This window comes from Podarcis vaucheri (genome assembly GCF_965113315.1).
Source record: "Podarcis vaucheri genome assembly, chromosome: 11".
Taxonomy (NCBI): Eukaryota; Metazoa; Chordata; class Lepidosauria; order Squamata; family Lacertidae; genus Podarcis; species Podarcis vaucheri.
The window spans coordinates 27491325-27518080 of NC_138749.1; the positions used below are offsets into that span (position 1 = coordinate 27491325).

Here is a 26756-nt window from a genome sequence, read left to right on the forward strand (position 1 = left end):
TACATAGAAGCCATTTGTCTTTATATCTGCTGTGGCACATATTTCATTTAAAACTGCTATGATGCTTCTGCTGCCCTTAAGTGGCAAGGACTGTGTTGTTAAGAAAGGAATTCTGTAATAGAAGAGTGCATTAAAACATGAATCTTTAACTGTTGGCTTGCAGTCTGACCTAAGGTGGGTTAGCACCAAGAGCATCACAACCATATCATATACAGAGTGGAAAAAAGTTAAAAATTGGTCCCATAATTCATGTTTGGGCTAAAGGTGAGCCCTGGGTTTGAACATAAGGTCTTTGAAAAGTCACGGCATCCACAAATAGCAACACAACTCTCAGAGAAATGGGGCAACACTAGATAGATGAGTACTGTATAAGTTGCTATAATAGTGTCAGCCAGTGTTTCCTCAAACAGTAATCTGGAGACCATGAGTGGTCCTCTGCCCATCTTCAGGCTGGCTTCTCTGCCACTGTGCATCCAGTGCTGCCTCTTCCTCTTCATCACCTGGTGGTGTGTGCTTTTTCATTGGACTAATGTTGGTACCAGCAGTGCCCAACATACTGAGTACAGGTGATTGGGTGACAGAGATGTTTGGTGGTGTGGTTGGAAAAGTAGTCCTCTTTCCTCTGAGGTGGAAGAGCCAGAGGTGGTTTTTGGTGACACAGTTTCCCTTTGAAAAATCACATGCTATGTGTGGTTCAGCATATCAGCAAGTGTCTGAAAAAATGCTTGCTCTGTATGTGAAAAATGAATTTGTAAGCATTTATAAAGCAATAATAATAATAATAATAATAATAATAATAATAATATATTATTTATACCCCGTCCATCTGGCTGGGTTTCCCCAGCCACTGGGCAGCTTACAACAAAAGATTAAAAATACACTGACATCAGTCATTAAAAACTTCCTTAAACAGGGCTGCCTTCAGATGTCTTCTAAACATGAGATAGTTGCTTATTTCTTTGATATCTGATGGGAGGGCATTCCACAGGGTGGGTGCCACCACCAAGAAGGCCCTCTGCTTGGTTCCCTGTAACCTCACTTCTCACAGGGAGGGAACCAGCAGAAGGCCCTCGGCGCTGGACCTTAGTGTCCGGGCTGAACAATGGGGGTGGAGACGCTCCTTCAAGTTTACTGGGCCGAGGTCGTTTAGGGCTTTAAAGGTCAGCACCAACACTTTGAATTGTGCTCGGAAACGTACTGGGAGCCAATGTAGGTCTTTCAATACCGTTGTTATGTGGTCTTGGTGGCCACTCCCAGTCACCAGTCTAGCTGCCACATTCTGGATTAGTTGCAGTTTCAGTAGTTATTCTCTTGAAGCGGGGCAAAACTTGTTCCCTGTTTTTAATATTGGTGGCTACCAGCTTGAGCAGGGTAGCAAACTTCCCCCACCCCTGTGTGGTCTTCACTATAGCTTTGAAAATGTCTCAATGAGACATGGGAAGACCAATGACATTGAGAACTCAAGAGGCGCCTTGTATCTAGGAAGATCAAAAGAAAAGCAGGGTGCGGTTTCCCACTTGTGTAGCTTTGGGTTGTATGTATGCTCTATAGGAAGGGAGGACCTAACACCTAGGACCCTGGCATTACCAAGTAACACAGTGATCTGTCACTTAATGTCCGTGATCACCAAAAGGTGTTGCCTTTTGATGTAGTACGCTAACTGGTATTTCTAGATGTTATTTCATAAAATGCATCCTTTAGGAAATTAACAGTTGGTGGTGGGTTTTTTTTTTGCATGTTTGCTTATTTTTGTGTGTGAAACTTCATCTATTTCCCTTAATATTGAATTTGATTGTAATTGCATTCTATATTTGTTAACGATTTTCTTTTATCTGTTGCCAACCCATATCTCATTTATTACTACACACTGGAAAGAAAACCCAACTGCATATTTTTTTTAAACCACACTGAAAACTACAAAGCTGCCTTATTTCTAGAGCTGTCACTAGTTAGTTAGAAGGATCACTAATACTGTGACAGCTGAAATACTTTTTCTTTGGAGCTCTAACTGCAGGCGTTGGCATGATTTCAATCTATTAGATCTAATTACCTGCTCAAACACTGCATTTCTGCAACGTTAGAGACTGAAAATTTATTTAAAGTGATGCGTTTCCATGTTCCGCTCTGTTTTGTTATCTGTAAGGAGAAGAGCAATTAGACAGAACTTCAGGCAGGTTGCTCTAATTGTTGGTAGAGTTTGGTGGTAGATAGTGCTTAACATCAGAATAGCAAATTCATATTGGGCTGATTAAGGCACATTCCTTACTTAGCAAATGTACGGAATTTGTATCCATATATTTATTTCCCCAACAATGTTACTCCAAACTCCTTCATTCTATTTGTTGCCTATTTCATGCTTGCTTCTGTGTCAAATGTTTGACCACAAGCTTCCTGAGGGGCGACCTCTGTTTTTGTTACACTGAAGTGTATAGTATAGTATAGTATAGTAGATGGACTGCGAGAGCTTGGCCCTAATATCCCTTTGAGCAATGAAGCTTGCTTTGGATGGTCGTTGTGAAATCCAGTTTCTAACTTTCAGCTTTCTATAAGGATACAATAGGATAACCTCATGTATACCATCCTTAGATCCTTGGAGGATTGATGGGATACAAATATAATATAATTAGTTCTAAACAAAGATTACAGAAAAATAAGCCCATGTGTTTAAATAAACACAGCTTATTCTCTACCTTACAAGATATAGAAAAGAAAAGGGACCAAAGTAACAACGCCATCAGTGTTGCTTTAGATTTTTTTCATAAGTGGCCAACTTGAATGTTTGGTAGCAATGGAATGCCTTGGGTTACAGTCTTATACACTTTTATCAGGGAGTAAATCCCATTGACCTTACTTCTGTAACTTACTTCTGAATAGACATGAATGGAATTGCATTGCAAGTAAATAACCCTTTCTGCTATTTTAAGTGAACATGAAGCCTGTGTGAACTTCTAGTAGTTATCAGTAATAGCTCATACAATTGTACATAGCACCCAGTAGACTGAAGTGGTATTTATTCTATCAAGCAGCCACTGGGGGGAATACATAGTCTCTCCTACAAATATCTTAGTGACAGTTATATAAATGAGAGATGGGGAAGTTCTGACCCTCCAGATGATATTTCCTTCTAACTAACACCAGTTTCTGTCATTATGGCCAATTGTCAGGGATGCTGGTGCTGTATACCAGCAGTATTTTGAGCACCGCTAGTTCCCCAGTCCTGGTATAAATGCTCTAACTTTTGGTATTTTATAAAAAGGATTTTATAAAGCCACACTCATGAAAGTTTCCTTGTACTTTTCCACATGGCATGCTCTGACATTTTAAAATGTCATATCACTTTTAAAATACTGCATTGTTTTTAAAGTCCATAGTTAACTGATGTTTATAGTTCCATGTTTATTACAGCGCTTTATGATCGTTGAAGATGTATGTAGCTCCTACTTAAAAATGTTCATCTCAAGTTCATTTTCACAGTGCATCTTGTAAAAACTAACAATGTGTGCATGCATAGTTGAGTATAATAGTGACATTCTCAAGTTTTATGGTGGTGTGCTACTTGAGATAAGAACACCTGGGTTGAAATAAATTGCTATGTCAAACGACTTCATAAATATACTTCAATGTTATCAGTGCTCCTTAGCTTGTTCTCTTGTAATCTGAGTACCAAACAACCACATTAGCAGCATTTTAACAAAATAGACATCGATGCTACAAAAACTGAAGGAGTTGGATCTAATGTTTGAATAATGACTGCAAAGTACAAAAGAAAAAAATGCAACAGAAATTGAGAAATGTAATAATTCTTGAGACTGGTTTAAGACGTTGTTAAATTTTGAAACTATAAGGAAATTCAGAAATATTGTTAGAGAAAGACAACACACACATCTTGGTTTGTCACAGTTTTGGTGAGTAAGGATTTGGCGAGTGAGGATGGAGATACATTACAGCAAAATAAGACTGACAGAGCAGAAGGGAAAGCCCACTAGTCAGACAGGACAAATTAAATAGCTAGTTAAGGTAGCAAAACACCAAGGTTCATTCAGTATATCAAATTGGTCACACTGCAACAAGGAGAAAGAACTCTAAAATTGTATACACTACTGAGATCAATGTCCAAAGACAAATTTATTACTGCTGGATCCAGTTTCTAAGTTCTGATCAGTGATGTCAAAAACTTTGTGAAATATCTCTGAACAAAATACAGAAAGTGTAGGGCAACCCCACTACATGTGCATGTGCTCTGTTCCCCCAGACTTTCCAGCATAAGGAAGGCAAACTTCAACATTATCAGAGTACACCAGTTACCAGCCAGTAGTGATTCCAGAGTACAGTAACTTCCTGCATCTTGGTAGAGGTCATTTTAAGTGAGGTCCAGGTCTTACTCGCAGACTAGCTGCTGCTGTTCTGTATTGTTCATGGAATTCTCAATCATGGAAGAGGCCATCACCTTCAAGTTGGGGTAAACCACTGAGTCTCTTGGGCTTGCTGATTGGAAGGTCAGCAGTTCAAATTCGTGTGGTGGTGGTGAGCTCCCGTTGCTCTGACCCAGCTTCTGCCAACCTAGCAGTTCAAAAGCACGCCAGTGCAAGTAGGTAAATAGGTACCGCTGCGGTGCGAAGGTAAATGGCATTTCTGTGTGTTCTGGCTTCCGTCATGGTGTTCCGTTGCGCCAGAAGTGGTTTAGCCATGCTGATCACATGACTCAGAAAGCTTCCTGGACAAATAAATGCTGGTTCCTTTGGCCTGAAGCAAAATGAGCACCATACCCCATAGTTGCCTTTGACTGGGCTTAACCGTCCAGGGGTCCTTTACCTTTTTTACCTTTTACCTGATTTAGAGCAGTATGATTCATACACGGTTTTAGTCCAGAGCAATTGCGCTTCTAAAATTTATAAGTGACCATACTTGCCACCTGAAACCAGTTACAGTATAGTGGAGACTTCACAGTTTATTCTGCAGTGTTGTCTCAGTTATTGGGTGACAACATTTAATAAGTTTGAGAAGTTTATGCAGCCCTTTAGACACTCATCCCTTGATGTAGTACCATGTAACACCTTCTTCCATTTAAAAAACCATTGTGTTGGTGTGATAATGAGGAGGAAGCAGAACAGAAACTTTGGCAGAATTGACATACTGACTCAATTCCCCTGCCCAGCCGAGAAAGATGTAAGTGGTGTTAAGGGCAGAATTGCATTTGAAAAAATGCTAACTAATGTGTTGTTTTATAAAATGTAGAGCACTGACAGCAGACAACACAGCAGAGGATTGTTCTGAGCCAAATGTTAGACTAGAATATCTCTTTCCCATCTGCTGGGTCATCAGTCATTCTGTTCCCATAATAAAATCCCACCCCACCCCCACCATCTAATATTTGCAGTTATGGACACTTGGCATAAATGAAGAAAACTATATTGTAATCATTTATTTTAGTGGAAGTTTACTGTTCTCTTCGTTATACTTCTTTCTGTAGGTATTTGCCCAATAATTTGAGCCTGTGACAGCTGTGTGCATTAGTTATGTGTTGTCTTCTACTTGTTTTATTCATACACTGATTTGTTTTTTTGACAGCTCTTTCTGATTTTCCAGATCAGTTTTTGGCATCTAATTGGTCTTTTAAAAACTGGTGCTAGGACCAGAGTTTGGTAGCCAGCCTTATTCTGTGACAAATTATTTATTTGTCAAACTTGGGGGCAAATTGGTATTCAGGGGTAAATAAGCAAGTATAACTGGTGGGTAAGACACATTGATAACATTTACAGAGGGTTTTTTAAAATCATGGCATCAGGGCAGCACACACGGTTCCTCTTTCATCATTTAATCCTCTCAACAATACTGTGAAGTAAATTAGAATGAGAAATTGTGACTGTATCAGCATCACCCTGTGAACTTAATGGCAGAGTGAGACAAACACTTTATGCATCCTTTTTCAAGATTCCATGTTTTAGAAAATACTTCGGCAGGTTTTATTGTTTGGCTTCTCCCCCCTGCCCCCCAAAAAACACAACAACTTGGGAGAAGGGCCATATTTCATTGGTAGAGCAATAATAATAATAATAATAATAATAATAATAATAATAATAAATTTTATTTATATCCCGCCCTCCCCAGCCGAAGCCGGGCTCAGGGTGGCTAACAACACTAAAATAGTGCAACATTATAAAAACATCATAAGAATTAATTAAAATCAGAATTGATGGCAACCATAAACTAAAGTATTGTAAGGATTGCCAAAGGAGGGAGTCAGGCTGTGCCCCAACCAAAGGCCTGGTGGAACAGCTCTGTCTTGCAGGCCCTGCGGAAAGATGTCAAGTCCTGCAGGGCCCTTGTCTCTTGTGACAGAGCGTTCCACCAGGTTGGAGCCGCAGCCGAAAAAGCCCTGGCTCTAGTTGAGGCCAGCCTAACCTCTCTGAGGCCTGGGACCTTCAAGATGTTTTTATTTGAGGACCGTAAGTTCCTCTGTGGGGCATACCAGGAGAGGCGGTCCCGTAGATACGAGGGTCCTAGGCCGTATAGGGCTTTGAAGGTTAAAACCAGCACCTTAAACCTGATCCTGTACTCCACCGGGAGCCAGTGCAGCTGGTATAGCACCGGATGAATGTGATCTCGCAGCGAGGACCCCGTAAGGAGTCTCGCTGCGGCATTCTGCACCCACTGGAGTTTCTGGGTCAGTCTCAAGGGCAGCCCCACGTAGAGCGAGTTACAATAATCCAGTCTGGAGGTGACCGTCGCATGGATCACAGTGGCTAGGTCAGGGCGAGAGAGGTAAGGGGCCAACTGCTTAGCTTGGCGGAGATGAAAAAATTCCGCCTTTGTTATAGCTGTAATCTGCGCCTCCATAGAGAGGGAGGTATCGAAGATTACACCCAAACTCTTGACGGACGGTGCTGGCACTAATTGCACCCCCGCAAGAGATGGGAGTTGCCCCCTCAATCCCATATCGTCCCGTCCCAGCCAGAGGACCTCTGTCTTCGAAGGATTTAACTTCAACCGGCTCCCACATAACCATCCAGCCACAGCTTCCAAGCATCTGATCAGTGTGTCTGGGGCCGTGTCAGGATGGCCATCCATCAACAGATAGAGTTGGGTGTCATCAGCATACTGATGGCAGCCCAGCCCAAAACTCCAGACAAGCTGGGCGAGGGGGCGCATAAAGATGTTAAAAAGCATCGGGGAGAGAATCGCACCCTGAGGCACTCCACACACCAAGGAGTGGCGGGATGACAGTTTCCCCCCAAGCGCCACCTTCTGTCCCCGACCAGAGAGAAACGAGCGCAGCCATTGAAGGACTGTGCCCTGGATCCCCACGTCGGCGAGGCGGTGGTCCAGAAGTTCGTGATCGACCATGTCGAAAGCTGATGACAGATCTAGAAGAATCAGCAGCCCCGACCCGCCTCGATCCAGCTGTCTACGAAGATCATCTGTTAGGGCGACCAGAGCTGTCTCGGTCCCATGACCAGCGCGGAAGCCGGACTGGAATGCAGGTCCTAGGTTTAATCTCCTGCATCTCTAGATGAGGCAAGGAGGGACACCTGTCTGAAAACCTGGAAGTGCAGTGCAGACAATACTGATCTAGATGAACCTATGGTTTAAGTATAGTGTAGCTTCCCATGTTCCTAAGTTATTCTGTTGGCTTTAGAGAAGCAAGTCTGATAGGGACTTTAAAAACCTTACACATTTTGAGTGATAGCCAACATTAGTCATACTTGGAAGAGCTCCATTAAATTCAGTAGACTTAAGTAACTTTAAGCTCATTGATTTCAATCGGTCTAACTGTGAGTAGGACTTCATTGAGAAACAGTGTCTGAGGTTAATACTCAGTTTCTCTTATGACACAAACTGCTTCACTATGGTATAAATATGTTTGAAATCTTTGTTTTGTGACCTACTTCATTTTCCTCCAAAATCTCTGTAACAGATTTTTAGTTTTCTCTTATAAACAAGCATTACTTAGTTTGTGATTTCAGCTGTAATTGAAAGTCAGTGGCAGGTTGCCATTAGTATTCAGTGGTAGTGTGCAGTGGTTCTGAAATCCCACTGGTCTTGCCTTTTTAAAGGGCAAATTGAAATCAAGATTGTCTTAAAAAGGATCAGATATTACAGAATCTGGGCACTATTTCATTTTTTCAGGCCACAATATTTTTCAGTGGAGTGTCTTCCTCCCCCTCCAAAAAAAGCTATAGAGAGAATAAAGTGATCTATAAATCCCTGCAAAGTTCTCATTTGATTTGCAAGGGAACATATACGTCCTAAAATGCCAGTTTTGAGGGAAATAGTGTAGGAGGAAAATGTTGAACATTCATTTATTAAATTATTATCCTACCCTTCTCCCAGAGGATCCCAGGGTGGCAAACCAAAGTGATAAAATGATACAATTAAAAATACCGTATTTTTCGCCCTATAGGACACACCGTCCCATAAGGCGCACCTAATTTTTTTTTTGGGGGGGGGAAATAAGGGGGAAAAATATTTCCCCCCCAGCCCCCAGAACAGGCAACTCTCCGCAAGCCGTGGGAGCCCAGCGCAGGGCTCCCGCGCCTTGCGGAGAGCTGCGCGAAGTCTGGGCGTGCTGAGCTCAGCGCGCCCAGCCTTCGGGATGCAGGCAACTTTACGCAAGCCGCGGGAGCCCAGTACAGGGCTCCCGCGGCTTATGGAGATCTGCGGGAAGCCTGGAGAGCGAGAGGGGTCGGTGCGCACTGACCGCTCTCGCTCTCCAGTCTTCAGCGAAAGCCTGCATTCGCCGCATAGGATGCACACACATTTCCCCTTCATTTTTGGAGGGGAAAAAGTGCGTCCTATGGGGCGAAAAATACGGTAAATCTAAAATATATATAAAATGAATTAAAACACCTAAAACTTTAAAACATGCAATACACAATTTCATAGGCATAGCTAATAATATATATTTGGGAAAACTGTTTTAGGTAATAAGTAATTTTTTTATATATAAGGTAATCATAAGATGGCATTGGTCATTATATTGAATGTGCTGAGCTTCAGATGGCTCCATCTACAGCAGCTGTGTCATGTTGATTAGTGTGGCTAGAACATAATGTGATGTACATATATTCTGATAAAATAAATTTAAAAAAATTAAAAAAATGTCCAGTAGCACCATAGAGACAAACTAAGTTTGTTCTGGCTATAAGCTTTCATGTGCATGCATCTTTTGTGGATGGCATCTTGTATGCCTCCTGGCAACTCCTGCAACCAAGCTTTCCTTTCCTTTCCTTTGTACCACATCAGTGGGGCTGAGAGTGGGGTCTTGTCATCTGGGTCCAGGACCTCCATACACACCGTCCAGGCTTGCGCCCCATGGAGGTCATTATGGTGCTGCAAATGCAGCAAAATTAGCTTACAGTGGAAGTGTAATGATTGGGTAGTGCTAAAGGCTAATCATCTGGAAGTAGCTTGAGAGATTGGTGGGTGAAACAAAAAAAACAGGAATATTAATTTATCATTTCTATTGCTGTCACTGTCAATAAAGACAATTAAAAGATAAAATAAGAGCCCATGTTCTGCGATGAAAAGCCAGTACAATTTATTATTGTGTCTTGGTATGCAACACTTAATTGTGCTTAAAAGTAATGGAAGAGTCATTTAATTGTTTCTACCTCTAAGCCCTTTCACATGGATTTCTGGGAGTCTTTGCTTGCTAGAGGCCATATGATTTACTGTTGTGATGGTTCCTAGATAACTACGATATTTCCTATGTGTGAGTGCCTCCAGCTTTGTCCGTTTTCAATAATTCTTGTTATATTGTAAGCGTCCCCTGGTTCAATGCGCTCAGTGAAGTCTGAATGTTTTGCCCCTCAGCAAGGCAGATGATATTTAATAGATGCCATATTTCTAAGTATCCCATTTAGCTGCATTGCTAAGTAGAATGGCAGCAATAGCAATAGTGAAGAGCTTTGTGGACTATGACTCTCACTCATGTGACATCTAAGAAAGTGATGACATGCTAGCAGCAAACTTCTCTGACAAAAGAGGAACTATAGGCACAATAAATAGATAGCAGACTGTAAGTTGGTCCTTTTATAGTGGAGGAACATTGCCAATTTTATGATGGGGTAATGTGTAAGCTTTTGGATATATACAGTTGGGTATATAGCTCCAAAAGGTACTAACTCTTAATTAATTTTTACTAGCAAATACCTGTATGCATGTTTTGCTTCTAAAATTAGGCTGGAAGACCTTTTATGTTCCTTTATACTGTGGTTTGGTCAGTGCTCCTGTACAAAATTGCCAGATACACATTCATTGTCTAGTAAGAGGGGGGAAATCACAACAATGAACTTGGGGCGCAGTTGTAACAAAAAAATAAATTTAATAAATTCACCAAATGTCACTGGTATGAGCACTGGGACATAAATGTCCAGGTCTCCTTAAATATCCTAAAGTGAGAACTTTCTCAATTGTCAAAGTTCAAAAAAGGCCTTAAATAGCTGTCCTGTGCTCTAAATTATTTACAGATTATATGGTCAGCTATGTTGATCTAAAGTTTGAGTTGCTTGGCTTCTTGTGGTTAGCAGACGTGACAACATGGGAAGAAGTTATACTTTGAGTGATAAGACAGACCAAATTGATTTTTAATAGAACTTATTTTTTAAAAAGTTGAGTTCTTTGTTGTGGAGGAAGGAGTAGATGAGCTCTAATTCTAAATTTCATAAATTTTTAATTTTTAATCTTTATGTTTTTAATCTTTACAATCCAATCCTGAGTCATTAAAACAGCTCCTTAATGTTAATGAAGCCACAGCTGTCATGTTTTATAAATGGAACTGATCTTTTTAACATAATGTTTGACATAACATAATAGCAATGCATAAATCTGGAATGTTTGTTTTATACCTTGAAGGGATTAACAGCACTACAGAAATAAATGCTTTCATGTTGAAGGGTTGTTGGAAGTCACCAGGAAGCTAGAAAACAAGCCTGCTTCATGGCAAGGCTTTTGTCTAGAATACTAAGGGCCAATCATCACTTTATATTTTGTACTTGAGTAGGGACGCGGGTGGCGCTGTGGGTAAAAAGCCTCAGCGCCTAGGGCTTGCCGATCGAAAGGTCGGCGGTTCGAATCCCCGCGGCGGGGTGTGCTCCCGCTGCTCGGTCCCAGCGCCTGCCAACCTAGCAGTTCGAAAGCACCCCCGGGTGCAAGTAGATAAATAGGTACCGCTTACCAGCGGGAAGGTAAACGGCGTTCCGTGTGCTGCGCTGGCTCGCCAGATGCAGCTTTGTCACGCTGGCCACGTGACCCGGAAGTGTCTCCGGACAGCGCTGGCCCCCGGCCTATAGATGTGAGATGGGCGCACAAACCCCAGAGTCTGTCAAGACTGGCCCGCTCGGGCAGGGGTACCTTTACCTTTACCTAGAGATACCAGAGTACAAAATAACTGGCCTCTTCTAAAACGTGAATATATAAAAAAGAGACATGATGAATTCTATAGCATTGCAGTTCACCTACAGCTGGAATTTAAACTGATTGATCTTGCTTGTAGTACTATATAAGCTTCTGGTTGTGTTTTGTTTTGTTTACATAGAATTTATAAAGTCTGGCATGACATACATTGAGGTTGAAGAGGTTTCATTATACTGGAAACACATTTTGTTGCTACTTATTGCAGTGGTTATTGCAATAGTTTAAAGCATTTTGTAAAACTTATTTCTTCCAAAGCTTGTAACATTCGGTAGAGTTAAAAATTTCCAATGTTTGTTCTTTTTGTGTTCCTCAAAACTGCTCTGGGGAATCTAAAATCTTACTTTGCACAGAGATAATTCCAACTGCTTAATGTGTGTGTTTTGCTGTGGAAATGTGCCTTGCTGAGAATAAACCGTGTAAAGCTGCAATTGATGTGGTTCTAATTTAGGGCTAAAGTACATGTTACATTACATCTTCATTTTAAAAAAGTCAAAACAGTAGGTGTAGGCAGCCTGATCAGAATTGAGGCTGCCTCAAGAAGGGAGAAAGAACTTCCCTTTTCTCCCCTGCTGTGGTCCTAATGAAAATCCTGGTCCTGAAGCTGCTATTAGCACTGTGCTAATTTCACTCTTATAGTGTGTGGAGTGAATTTGTAGGATTGTGCTCTTGCACACTTGTACATTTACACAATTCTCTTAACTTTGGCACATTATGACAGTAGTTGATCTTAGACGGCTCCTGCTTAGCATGAGTGAGAACAACAACCCATTATTCTTTGCTTAGCATCATATCTGAATTGGGGATTGTGGCTTCTTTCACTTCAAACAAACCACAATTGGAAGGGAAGTTTTGTTCATGATCAAGTTTGTGCAGTCCATAGTTTGGATGTAACGCCATTGCCAGAGGTCAGTGTAGCTTGTTCCTCCCTCAGTTGAATGATGGCCGGAGCGCGATGGCATTTTTACCTAGCAGTATATTGCGAGTGAAACTGCTGCTACTCCTTAGTCTCTCTGCCACCAGTGCCTGGCTGCAGTTTGTTTCTCCTTAGCGGCGCTGGTGGCAGAGGTGGCGGCGGTTTCACTTGTGATATACCACTGGGTGAAGCAGCCATCCTGGTCGGATCCTCATACTGGTTCTGGGCAACGTATTGATACATTGCCCAGGCCTAGTGGTTGACACTATGGAAAGCTGCTGAGCAATCCAGCAGAACCAGGGGACAGCTTTCACCTCTGTTCCTAGCCTGCTGGAGATCATCAACCAGCGTGACCGATGTGGTTTCAGTCCCATGATGGGGCCTGAAACCCAATTGGAAGGGGTTCAAATGCTCTGCATCCTCCAGCCATGCCTGGAATTGGTCCGCGACTACCCACCATCTAAGATAAATACGTAATGTGGTTATTGAAATGGCTGAATAATAAAGATTACTGAAGAAAGTTGGGTACAAGGGTATATATCCTGTAATAACTTCAATTTACTGTAAACAGGCTTTTAATGAGTGTGCTATAAGTAGAGCTGAAAGTTTTAAGTGGCTTAATCAGTAGATTTTCAATTTTAAAGCTTGATTATTTGTTTGCAAAATTCCAGCTTTAAGTTAGTGGCACTGGGAATTAAGGGCAAATTTGCTTCTTTAGCCTACTTTATTCTTCTGTTACTGTAATATGCAGAATGGGGGAAAATAGTTTAAAATGATATTTCCAACAAGAGTTGTAACTTTTGTTTCTGAAGTGATCATAGCTTGCACTTCCTTCAATACTTCAAGGGCACAATAGTTATGCAAATTTTTTTGAATATAATCATTTGAGCTGTGAAATAGCAAATTGATGTTAATCTAAAATCATTTCACAGGTTGAGTGTTCTATTCCATATTAAAGCAGGGGTATCATACTTAAATGGATTGCGGGAAACTTTAAAATGCTAGTATCTAATACAGTGGTACCTCGGGTTACAGAAGCTTCAGGTTACAGACGCTTCAGGTTACAGACTCCGTTAACTCAGAAATAGTAACTCGGGTTAAGAACTTTGCTTCAGGATGAGAACAGAAATTGTGGGGCGGCGGCAGGCCCCATTAGCTAAGGTGGTACCTCAGGTGAAGAACAGTTTCAGGTAGGCATGGGTAGGCAAACTAAGGCCCAGGGGTTGGATCCAGCCCAATTGCCTTCTAAATCCGGCCTGCAGACGGTCTAGGAATCAGCGTGTTTTTACATGAGTAGATTGTGTGCTTTTATCTCTGGGTTATTTGTGGGGCATAGGAACTCGTTCATATTTTTTCCCCAAAATATAGTCCGGCCCCCCCAAAAGGTCTGAGGGACAGTGGACTGGCCCCCTGCTGACAAAGTTTGCTGACCCCTGGTGTATAGTATGTGACTGTCCTGTTTTTCTCTGAAATAGTTTTCTAGGATGGTAGTATGTTACAGGTTTGTGTTTTTATGGTTTAGGGATGGGATCAGGCAGGCTTTCCTGTTGCTGTAATTGTGGAAATGCTTGTTCTGCTTCATGATTCGAGAGGAGTTTGGGCTTCCCCAGAGAGCATCAGGAATAGGAAATGTTCTTTTCTTTCACTTGGTACATAATCTTCACTCACTTAAGTTTTTTTATTGTTATTTCAAGCTACAGTTGTAGGGCTTGAAATTATTTCTTTTTTTCTCATTTGGAAAGGAAGTGCAGTTTCTTGAGAGTCCTAGGATTATGGTAGAATTCTTGATAAGCTAGGCAAAATACTAATTTTTTATGACTTGATAAAAATGTGGATATGAAAATGATACATTATTCAGATGCCTTTATCATTTATTTTATTTTATTGTTAGCTTGATGCTTAGCATTACATAGTATTAGCAGTAAATTATGAAGTATTTCTACATGTTGGTTATTTTTTCATTCATTGTAATTTATAGTAGATTTTTTGTAGATTTGTTTTTAGTGTGTTGTAGCTTGTAGTGAGGAAATCAAATGATGTCTTTCCTTTAAGAGAAATAACGGTAAGAATCAACAGAAAACATCACTAATTTTACCAAGGAAACTCGCTCCTTATGCAAGCACCTTAAGTAAACAAACTGCTTCCTGAAAATAAATCCACGATAACATAGCGATTTGTATAGTTTGATGTTTTTAAAAACTAAACATGATTTGGCAGATGCTGACTTAGGGGATGTGAGTTGTATGTTTGGTAGGAAATTGCGGTAGTACTGGGAGGATATTTTCATGTTACTTGCCACTTTTCATGAACATCACCTTCCCTTTTTTTAAATTAACTCTTTTGGAATACAACTCTGACCGCATTATACTATAACTATGGTCACTATTAATGCAATGATATGGACTGCAAGAAGATCAAACCTCTCCATAGTGATGTATGGAAATGAGAGCTGGACCATAAAGAAGGCTGACCGCCGAAGAATTGATGCTTTTGAATTGTGGTGCTGGAGGAGACACTTGAGAGTCCCATGGACTGCAAGAAGATCAAACCGATCTATTCTGAAGGAAATCAGCCCTGAGTGCTCACTGGAAGGACAGATCATGAAGCTGAGGCTCCAATACTTTGGCCACCTCATGAGAAGAGAAGACTCCCTGGAAAAGACCCTGATGTTGGGAAAGATGGAGGGCACAAGGAGAAGGGGACGATAGAGGATGAGATGGTTGGATACAGTTACAGATAGGTAGCCGTGTTGGTCTGCCATAGTCAAAATAAAAAAAAATCCTTCCAGTAGCACCTTAAAGACCAACTAAGTTAGTTCTTGGTATGAGCTTTTGTGTGCATGCACACTTCTTCAGATACACACTGTGTATCTGAAGAAGTGTGCATGCACACGAAAGCTCATACCAAGAACTAACTTAGTTGGTCTTTAAGGTGCTACTGGAAGGGATTTTTTTATTTTGAGATGGTTGGATAGTGTTCTCGAAGCTACCAGCATGAGTTTGACCAAATTGTGGCAGGCAGTGGAAGACAGAAGTGCCTGGCGTGCTTTCGTCCATGGGGTCACGAAGAGTCGGACACGACTAAACGACTAAACAACAACAACAAATTATATAACACAATGTATGCTGCTTATTCCATTGTGTCATGCAACATGGGTGGCTCTAAGGCCTCTTACCTCTGACCTTCAGTTATTATGTTTGTTTTAGTGGTAGCTAAGACTGATGGGAACTGAGGTCCAAAACATGTACAGGGAAGGCCACTACATTCACTGCATATTACTTAACTACCTTTGTTTGTATTTGTCCTCTTATTTCACCTGCCGTTTTGTGTTTTTTTGGTCAAACCTAAAATCTTTCCGTAATCTCTCCATTTTCTCTTGCTGCTCGATACAACTGGAAAGGTCTTCTATTTGGCATCTTCTTGACTAAAATGATTCTGTCCCTCAAAGTATTGAAAACTTGCTTTTTCTATGCCTAACTCCCCCCCCCCCCGTCCTCTTTGTCTATTCCCATGACTTGATAGCTACACTCCCAGAGGCATGCACATCCTTATAAATAAAGTGAATATTTTTGCCTCAATCACGTGGCATCTTTTATAAGGAAGAGTGAAACCCCTTGGTGTATACAATCTACATGAAGAGAGCTGTATCCTCCAGGATGCATCTTCTTCTAAAACCTGTCCAGTCACTCCCTCCCTGCTCTTCTGCCTAGCTTTTTCACATGGGCATAAGCATTGGAGGCATAGCCTTAGGCTGTGCTGCTGTTATGAGGAAATTAATAGTACAACACTTACTGCTGCATGTGCTTTGTTTTTCCTATTCTTTGTCTTAACATCCTGAATAATTAATATATTTATTTAAATATATAGGAATGCTGCAGAGTTTGGATCACACAATTTTATTATACTAAGAGCTTGACCAGTATTTTATATTTATGTAATTGTTGTTGGCATCCATCTGTCGAGAGACAATGAAGTGTGCCTCTGGGGGTTAAGACAAACTTCTGCATTAGCAGCATCAAAGTGGCCAGACCCACCTCTTGGCCTCACTGATGCAGTCCCCCCCCCCAAAAAAAGCAGGGCAATATGTTTGGCACCAGCTTGGCACCATCCAGCTATATTAGGGGCTCCAGATTTGTGTAGTGTTTTCTCCTTAGTGTTTTCTTTTCCCAAAGATATCCCGCAGGGCAGTGGAGATTTAGGATCAGAGTTTTCCATCTCCTAGGTGGGCTACCTTCCCAGGTTGATGAGCCCCATCTGCCCCAGGAATGGTTTATATATATGTTATGTTATGATATATAGGTGATACATCTAAAGGTAAAGGTAAAGGTACCCCTGCCCGAACGGGCCAGTCTTGACAGACTGTGGGGTTTGTGCGCCCATCTCACATCTATTGGCCGGGGGCCAGCGCTGTCCGGGGACACTTCCGGGTCACGTGGCCAGCGTGACATCGCTGCTCTGGCGAGCCAGAGCCGCACACGGAACGCCGTTTACCTTCCCGCTGGTAAGCGGTACCTATTTATCTACTTGCCCCCGGGGGTGCTTTCGAACTGCTAGGTGGGCAGGCGCTGGGACCGAGCAGCGGGAGCGCACCCCGCCGCGGGGATTCGAACCGCCGACCTTTCGATCGGCAAGCCCTAGGCGTTGAGGCTTTAGCCCACAGCGCCACCCGCGTCCCTGATAGGTGATACATCTAGTATTCTATAAAAGGAAATAGGTGTTGGGGTTAATTAGATACGTTTATTATACAGCACTGAGCAACCATGATCATCCCGTTGAGGGTCAGGCAACACTTGCAAAGTCTTATTTGTTTTGGGTAGACTTCTGCAAGCTAGCAACATAGGTACATTTGCCAGGTAACTCCAGCATGGCACCAAATTTTAGTGCATGCCTAAAACCAGGGCTGGCAATGTATTCTGCTAAGTTCTTGAGAGATTTTACTGTAATCCCTTGAGATTTCAATGAAGCACACAAGATCTCCTGATATTTCAGTAAGATCTCAGCAGAACCCACCACTACCATTTCACAGGCGCTGTTACACAACCCAGGTTAAGAGAGGTAAGAGATGCTTCAGGGGCAGTAGGGCACAATGTTCCTGTTCCGCCTCAAGTGGTGAAATGGGACACTACCCATGCCTACAGCTTGCAGAGAAAGTAAGTGAAAAGGTATGATATCTATTAAATAGGTGCATTTGGAAGCTGTGAGAATGATGTGATCTAGCGTATGGTATGAATAGTAGTCCTTTAAAACTATAGCAAGAGGTCATATTAGATGCAACTTTTTCTAACAAAAGGAAACAAATCTCTACAAGAAATAATTATCCAGAAACAAATAGATCCTCTGGAAAAGCAAAGCCGCTGTGATGCACTAGAAGCCCTAGAGGGACATAGGTGGCACTGTGCTCTAAACCACTGAGCCTCTTGATGGTCAGCAGTTCAAATCCGTATGACAGGGTGAGCTCCTGTTGCTCTGTCCCAGCTTCTGTCCACCTAGCAGTTCAAAAGCATAGCAGTGCAAGAGGATAAATAGATACTGGTGCAGTAGGAAGGTAAACAGCATTTCCATCCGCTCTGGCACTCGTCACAGTGTCCCGTTGCTCCAGAAGTGGTTTAGTCCTGCTGGCTACATGACCTGCAAATCTGTCTGTTGACAAACACCAGCTCCCTCAGATGGAATGGGAAAAACTAGAGGATAAGAAAAAGTCCCAGAAGAACAGGCACACAGCCATTGTTTTCCAGCTCAAGATTTTTTACTCTGGGATTAGAAATGTGCTAGCTTGTATTTGTATTTTTATACTTTAATGTAACAGAGGAGAAAATGAGATCTAATTGAGCTTGGGTCGAAGTGCATAGACCTGAATGAACAATTAGCTTTCTGAAGCCTACATAGTATCTGATCGAATTAAGCCATTTTAGGTAGCTTTGAAATGTGTTGGTGACAGAGTAGAAATGGATTTTGTAAATGAACTAAACTGAGGTGACTTCATTAGTATTCCTGGTAAATACAATATCTCCTTCCCAAGAATACATATTCTCTTTTGTAGATTAAAGCATTTTTCACTAACCAAATGATGGTGGTGTCAACAAACCATGAATATGAATGCCTCTTTAATATGTGCTTAATTTCTTTTCCTTAAGATTGAAAGTGACTTTGAAAGCAAGCTTGCTGGTTTTACCCTGTGGCTGTGAAACTGTCACTTTTTTTTGTCTTTTTAAATAAGCCAGTGTTTAAATCAATGGTGATGCATATAAAATATGTTAATAGTTGCAAAGTATTCTAAATATATTATGGCTGATTTAAAATTAGTATTTGTCTAATTATATATGTTTGGTTTATCATAAGACATTCATCAGTTTAAAAAATAATTTCTATGGAATATAAACATTAGTTACATTTTCAATATTTTTCTGAGAGCACTGAAAAATTATGCTTAACTTTTTCTGTGTTAGGGAACCTTTCTGTTTTTTCCTGGTATTTAACCAGGCTAAGGAAGAGAATTCTTAAGAAATAGAGTAGCTTTCCCAAAGGAAGTCTTCTCCCATAGGATTACGGGGTGGTATGAAAGGTATTATATGAAGGTTCCAAGACAGTGGTGGCTGGTGGGCTTTGGACCTGGTGGGACTGATAGGAGATCATGAAAGTGTGGCCATGAAAAAGGGACTCAACTGATGATCACAGGGCCCAGGTTCGTTGATATGGGGGGGGGGGACGGGACGGCGGGAAGCAGTCCTTGAGGTATTGCAGTCCTTGAGCACTTCAAATTGAGCTCAGAAGCTAATTGGCAGCGAGTGCAGTTGGGCCAGGATTGGCGTTTTTGAACTATGTTCAGAGACAGCCCCTTGTAACATGTTGCAATAATCTTTAGAGATTGCCAGAGCATAGACAACAGAAGTTAGGTTATCTTTGTCCAGGTAGGGGTACAGCTGGGCTATCAGCCAAAGCTGATGGAAGGCACTCTGTGCCACCGAAGCCACCTGAGTCTCAAGCGACAGCAATGGATCCAGAAAGACCCCCAAGCTGTTATCAGGGTTGGCTCAGCTACAGGTCAGTACGGAAGCTCAGAGATGAGCAGTAAGGTTGATGCTTTATTTGAGGAAACAGAATACAAAACAGAGAAACCTATGGGCAAGACTGGCTCTGGTAAAGCTGTCAATCTGGGCCTTCCACTTCCCCCTAAGTCTCCTCCCCAGCCAGCTGTTGAGTGGTTGAGGAGAATTAACAGGGACACATTTCCCTTATCTCTCTCCTGACAGAAGTCATCATTCAGGGTGACCAAAGCAGTATATGTGCTGAAACTGAGACTAAATCCCAGTTGAAATGGAGCTAGAAAATCAGTTTCTTCTATGAGTGCCTGGATCTGGTCTGCAACCACCCACTCAAGAACCTTGCCCAAGAAGGGGAGATTAGCAACTGGCTTTACTTAGATTTTGAAAATACAGGGAGGGTTTCTTGAGGAGTGGTTTTACCACAGAGCCAGTCACTTCAGCATGGATGAGCAGTCTGGAAGTCATCAACACTGTCTCTGACAAGACCTCTGTCAGCTCAGGAGACTGCGAAGCAGTATTAAATGGTTGTGTTATCACCCCAACTCTATTTATTATTTTCATTCCCAAGATCCTACACTTTGTTGAAGGGAAACCCCCCACCAGAATAGAAATCATATATTGAATAGATGGAAAGCTCTTTAATCTGAGTAGGCTGAAAGCAAAGAGTGAGGCTACCATAACTTCCACCATAGTGCTTCATTATGTTGATGACAACATAGTGTGTGCACACTCAGAGGATGACCTTCAAACCATCCTAAATATCTTTGCAGAAGTTTACAAAAAGTTTGGCCTATCACCCAAAATCCAAAAAACCAAAGTGGTACACCAACAAGCACAAAACAACCTCTCTGCAGCACCACAAATACCTGGGCAGTTATCTTTCCACAAGGGCTGACATTGATGCCAAAATCCAGCATTGCCTGAGCTCTATGAGTGCATCTTTCTCCTGATTGAAGTGCAGAGTATTTGAGGACTGAGACATTCGCAGGGAAACCAAAATGCTTGTTTACAAAGCTATTGTACTACCAACCTTACTATATGATTGTGAAACATGGGCCACGTATAAACTTCATCTCCAGCTCCTTGAAAGATTCCATCAACGGTGTCTCTGAAAATTTTTACACATCACTCGGGAAGACAGGCAAACTTACGCCATTGTACTGGAAGAAGCAAAGATCACCAGTGTCGAAGCAATGCTTTTTCAACAACAACTTCGTTGGACTGGTCATGTGGTTCTGATGCCTGATTATTGTCTTCCAAAGCAGTACCTCGAGTTACAAACGCTTCAGGTTACAAACTCCGCTAACCTGGAAGAGTTACCTTGAGTTGAGAACTTTGCCCCAAGATGAGAATGGAAATCATGTGCCGGCGGTGCAGTGGCAGCAAGAGGCCCTATTAGCGAAAGCACGCCTCTAGTTAAGAACAGTTCCAGGTTAAGAACAGACCTCCGGAACAAATTAAGTTTGTAGCTAGAGGTACCACTGTACTCTATTCCGAACTTAAAAATGGAAAGCACAAAAGAGGTCAACAAAAGAGGTTTAAAAACTCTCTTCAGGCAAATCTGTTACTATAAGAGAACAAGGGAGATGCTCAAGATGAGTTCCGGCACCCTTTTTTTCTAGAAAAATAGCGCTGCTATGTTGATGGAAACAGACTGATTTCATGGAGAAATAGATGGTATAAAAGGAAAATTAAATAGATTTTTGTTTTATTACAAATATTCAAAATAGCCAATGCAAATTCTTCTCCCTGAGGGTGTAGTCTTTATTTTGTGTGTCTTTTAAATACACTTGGTGTTAGTTTAAGGTACAGTAAGTTTTGAGACACACAGGATTGTTTCTATTTTGTTAATTATGTAGTGCCATCTGGTGGCTTTTCCATCTCTTGCTGCAATATAGTTAAAATGGAGCTTAAAACAGAATATGAAAATTCAGTGGTGTGTTTTCATGATGTTATTCCTCCCAGCTTAATAGTATTAATATGTTTGTCTGTACATAATGTAAACACGTTTTTATACTTTGCTGGATGGAGACCAATTCATTCTAATTTCATCTATAGGTGGTTATGCATATATTGCAAGAGTTTATGTCATGAGATTCATAAATACAGTGGTACCTTGGTTTAAGAACAGTCCTGTTTACAAACAATTTGGTTTACAAACTCTGCAAAACCAGAAGTAGCGTCCTGGTTTGCGAACTTTACCTTGGTCTAAGAATGGAAGCGGAACGGTGGAAGGGCACCGATGGCGGGAGGTCTCATTAACTAATGAGGAAAAGCACGCCTTGGTTTAAGAATGGTTTCGGTTTAAGGACGGACTTCCAGAACGGATTAAGTTTGTAAACCAAGGTACCACTGTACTACAGAATACACAGAGGAACTCCCTGTGTGTACCTTTTTCAGGTAGAATTGAAAGTTCCATTTTGTTGAGCTTAATTGGGCGAGCTTTGTGTATCCACAAGTAATGTGGTTAATATTTTAGGCTGGAGCAATAGACCCCAAATATATGTAAAACCTATTGGTAACATTCTATCTGATAGCTCTATAGGCAGTCAAGCCCAACACAGAAGTTAGAAGAAAAGCAGCAAGCTGGAGAGAGGAAACAATGTTTGATTTCTCTCTGACTCCAATGCTGTGGCAAGGACCTCTTGGGGTGTTAATACTGAGGCTCAGGTTGTATATATGTGTAAATAAACCATATATTACAAAGACACAACAGTCTCCACTGTAAAAGTAAAGGTAAAGGTACCCCTGCCCGTATGGGCCAGTCATGTCCGACTCTAGGGTTGTGCGCCCATCTCACTTAAGAGGCCGGGGGCCAGCGCTGTCCGGAGACACTTCCGGGTCACGTGGCCAGCGTGACGAAGCTGCTCTGGCGAGCCAGCGCAGCACACGGAATGCCATTTACCTTCCCACTAGTAAGCAGTCCCTATTTATCTACTTGCACTTAGGGGTGCTTTCGAACTGCTAGGTGGGCAGGAGCTGGGACCAAAAGACGGGAGCTCACCCCGTCGTGGGGATTCGAACCGCTGACCATAAGATCGGCAAGTCCTAGGCACTGAGGTTTTACCCACAGCGCCACCCGCGTCCCATAAATAAACCATATATTACAAAGACACAACAGTCTCCACTGTACCTCATTTCAAAAGCAAACACGAACTCTGGGTACGTGCTTGGAACTCCTGGAATCTTGCACCGCTTGGAGAGTGGGGTGGTGTGCAACAATAGTAAAGCTTAAAGAGTTGTATGAAAAGAAGTTTCCCATACCATTTTCTCCCCCTTAGTGAAGGAAACAACATATAGTCAGATAACACATGGCCCTACGCATGTTTACTTTGTAAGCTTTGTTAAGTTTGATGCACAGGATTGTACTCTGAACGTTAATTGCTAACATTCCAGACGACTTCACACTTGACAATGACTTGGTCCAGGGACAAGAAATGTTACACAAAAGATAAGGTCATGTAGCCTAACTAGTTGCAATTTGGTGTGATCACCTTTTACTTCATAAAACAAACCAGGAGACTTCTGGTGGAAAAATACTCTACCGAGAAAAAGTAGGCTTATACTGAGGATGTTCAATGGATTTTAGTTTAAAAAAATAAAAATAAAATATCTACATTCTCATACTATATATTTGTTGCAAATTGGGTGCTCTAAGGCAGCAGACACCGCCTGTTAGGAATCTTTTTTTACTCTGCCTGAGGCTAGCAGGCAAGTATTTGCTTGCAAACCTGCCTTGGTATTGTTTTTATCCTTTATGAATAATAATTATTACATCTCTCCCTCTATCGACTCCTCTCTCTCTCTCTCTCTCTCTCTCTCTCCCTCTCCCTCTCCCTCTCCCTCTCCCTCTCCCTCTCCCATTCAAAGTTCCAATTCCCATGTAGAGAAGCCTGCTGCAGCAAAGGACCAATGAGACTTTATTGCATGGTCACCTGTATTTTGAACTTTTCTGCATTTATAGCTACCAGTTAAAATTCCATGAACAAGGCTTAAGTATAGCCAGTCTATGCTTTCATCCTGAAATAACAACAGTACTGTACTAATTGTATGTTCAGAACAGTTTTTGATTATCATTGGCAAATAATAATGAGAAACATTTGGAAAACATAAAGCTGCCAATGTACTGGTACCCAGATTCGTGACAGAGGTAGCTCAAACAAAAGCTGACAGACAATATTTTTTAAATAATTGAAAGTGGTGTGAGAGTTGCATCTCTCCACATTACACAGCCATTTATTTTGTCATCTCAATTCAAATAGGTTTTGTAGGTTTTTGATATGATGTAAACTTACTATATTTAATTGTATTTTATCTTGCCCTTTCCAAGTGCAAAAATGAGATGTGAACAATGACCAGATAGTCCTCCTTCAAATTGCTTTCAATTTCATGTGTAAGTGTGTGTGCGCGTATGGGGAACATATCACCTGTGGGCAGATGAAGATTTGCTAGCATTCCATCTCTCTCCTTGTTTAAATAGCTTAAGGCAATGTGGTGTTCTCTGAAGCTAGCAAGCGTTCTTTTTTTTTACACATACAAATGGCCTATCTTTTACAACTACCATTTTATGCTTCCTCAGTGCATGCACAATCGTGCACGTGCACATCGCCACAACCCGGAAGTGGCCGGAGTGAGATTACACACGTTCCACCGACATGTGTGGAAGCCACGAACATAATCCTCATGTAAATGGAGGTTGCCTGTATTTCAAGTTGAGAATGGATTTTAACTCCAGCATCTTTCTTTTTTTTTTTTGCAGCTTGATAGTATATTGTCACCTCCATCTATGCCATTTCGGAAATCCAGCAACCCTGAAGTTTCTTCTGGCCCCAGCAAGCCACTGAAATTTAAAAGGCAACTCAGTGAAGATGGGAGACCATTTCGAAGAGGAAGTCTTGGGGGAGCTCTGACTGGTAAGGAAAATGGCATGTCCATATAGCCAAGGATGGATATATTCCCATACATACTTAGTAGGGGAAAAAAAATGCTCTGCTATAGAAAACACGCCTGATCTTAAAAATTTATATGAACAGACACCGGTCAAGCTCAGAGTTTTGTGTACTGATTATAGACGGATGACTTAGAGAGGATAACAGAGACAGATATCTCCATGAGTCATTTTAATGAATCTCCACGATACTGTCTCTGTAAAGTAAGATTAGCAATTACTCCTGCTCCCCACCAAAATCCATTGTACTGGTTATTGCAGCCCATTATTTAGTGAAGCCTGCATTCCTTTCTGGGTAACTTCCTGAGACCGTATGTCAGTGGTGGGTGGGACTGGAGACAAAAGTCAGCAGAGCAACAAATGTAAATTTTGCCTTTGATCAGAAGGTTAGTTTCTACACACAACACTCTACCCCTCCCTCCCATCCAAGCAAGCAGGGAATCATGATAAGAAATCAATGACACACCCCAGTCAGGCAGAATTACTCAAGGAAAGTGCGGAGCAGGGCCAGGGAGGGGGGTGATGTGGCAAGAGTCCCAAGGGCCAGGTAGACTGTGTGGAAGGGCGCATTTGGCCCCTGTCACTGATATATACACTAGCTTCTTAGTCATAGATGAGAAGGAATTGTGTGCAGGCAAGTGAGCAGGCTGGTAGAAGAATGGCAGAACACTTCGTGTGTCATATGTACCTAGTATAGAACTGCAGCTGGCTCTTGCAAAATGATGAAGCCCTGTCCTTTTTCTGCCAGCCCCAGCAGGCTAGTAAAAAGAAAAAAGCATGTTAGTAACTTTTGTGGCCTTACATGCAAGGCTAATTTACTACCATGGTAGCTTTTGGGTTGCTCTTTTTTTTACTTACATAAAGTAGAAGTTACTCAATGGACCTTTAATTCCACTAAGAATGTACTGCTGTGGCTCCTGGGGGGTGGGTGTGTCTCAGGAATCAGAGCTCCATTTCCAGTGTCAGATGCCTATAGATGATACATGCTGAGAGTGAGCTGTGTTGTGCCACTCAGAAACCAAGCAGTGGAATCTTAAAATGTCCTGCAGAAAATGTCAACATGCCCAGCAGAAGTGACAGCTATCTATTTGGAGAGTGATGCGTATAATGTGATTTTGTGTGTGTTATAAACACCTTTTTGTTGTTGTTAGAGTAAAACTCTAGTTTCCCATGGATAACATGTTCATTTTTGCAAACAGACAACTTGATCCTTCTGTACTCCACCTTTAGTTATTTCCCCTCAACTTTGTCAGTTGGAGACTTGTCCATTTTCCAATAAGTCTGTTGATGGTGGAGAAGGAAGAATTCTGCAGTCAAATTAACTATATACTTTTTCACTAGATTCTCCCTGCCACTTTCACATTCTTAGCTACTTGCCTTTCTGGAAGCTGCTATAGATCTCAAGAGAGAAGCTTGTCAATCATGTCACTTCATAAAATTATTCATGAATTCTAAATTTAAGTGTATTAGGAGACTGTCGACAATTTTTAATGTACAGCGTGGGTAGCCATTTTGCTGTTAGTTTCTGAATTACCACCATATATTTTAATAACAAATTCTCTATTTAAATTAAATATATCAACAGCAATTTATATGTTCAAACTAATTGGTTATAATTCACTGCCGAACTGAGTCAAGGCTCTTGATTTCCCTTTATTAAAATATTAAATGCAGAAAACAAAGCTGCGTGATTTATTCCTGTCATGGAGCAGGAAAACTGGTTAACTGCAAAGCTCCTTTGCTGCAGTGAATGGGTTTCATGAGCTGAAGTAACATCAAAGGGCTTTATACAATCACTTGGGCTCGGGCTTAAATTGTCAGAATTGAGAATGCTCCACAGGCTTAGTAGGCTATGCTGAAAGTGGAATTCAGGATAGAAAATAATGGCTTTCTAAATGGGCTGGAGGTGAAGAGTGCTGTGTCTAACTAGGTTCAAAGTGAACTAAAATGTGTGACTTTATTTCCTTTCTATTACTTATTACAGAGCAGTATTGCATTGTAGTAACTTAAATGTTTTTGTTCATTATGCTAAGAAGTTTTAGGATGCTGAAATTGACTTTACCTTATTTATATATAATAAATAAAAATAAAGGTGAAATGCCTTTAATTTGGTTACTATGCTGTGTAGCAATTTCAGGCAGTTATTTCAGGCAATAAAATGCAGTCTAACTAATTCTATGCTGTTTAAGTCAGTGGCTCAGTTTGTATGTAATGCTAAGCCAAACCAAACCATGGCTAAGTGTGAGTGAACGTTTATATGAATGCATGGAGCAAACATTGTGGCTGCTTCGCGTCTCCCTTCATCCTGTGCTATCCTGAGCTAAGCCATGGTTTGGTTTAGTGTTGTGTCTGAATCCGGGTTTTTGGTTTGTCTAGCCAAGAACAAACCATGAAAATACAAAACTGAGTGGTACAGAGCGAGTGATGGGGAATACCA

General features: G+C 41.5%; 1 protein-coding gene across 5 annotated transcripts in view; it reads left to right on the top strand.

The window, feature by feature from the left end:
- MAST4 (microtubule associated serine/threonine kinase family member 4) overlaps nucleotides 1–26756 on the top strand; it is a gene marked incomplete at its 5' end in the record, with an annotated part of 211650 nt that overhangs the window by 3660 nt on the left and 181234 nt on the right. For all 5 annotated transcript variants that reach the window (XM_082191834.1, XM_082191838.1, XM_082191837.1 and 2 more), the window contains one exon: nucleotides 24131–24284. In XM_082191834.1, coding sequence (XP_082047960.1) covers nucleotides 24131–24284 — 154 coding nt within the window. The remainder of the gene's footprint in view (nucleotides 1–24130; nucleotides 24285–26756) is intronic.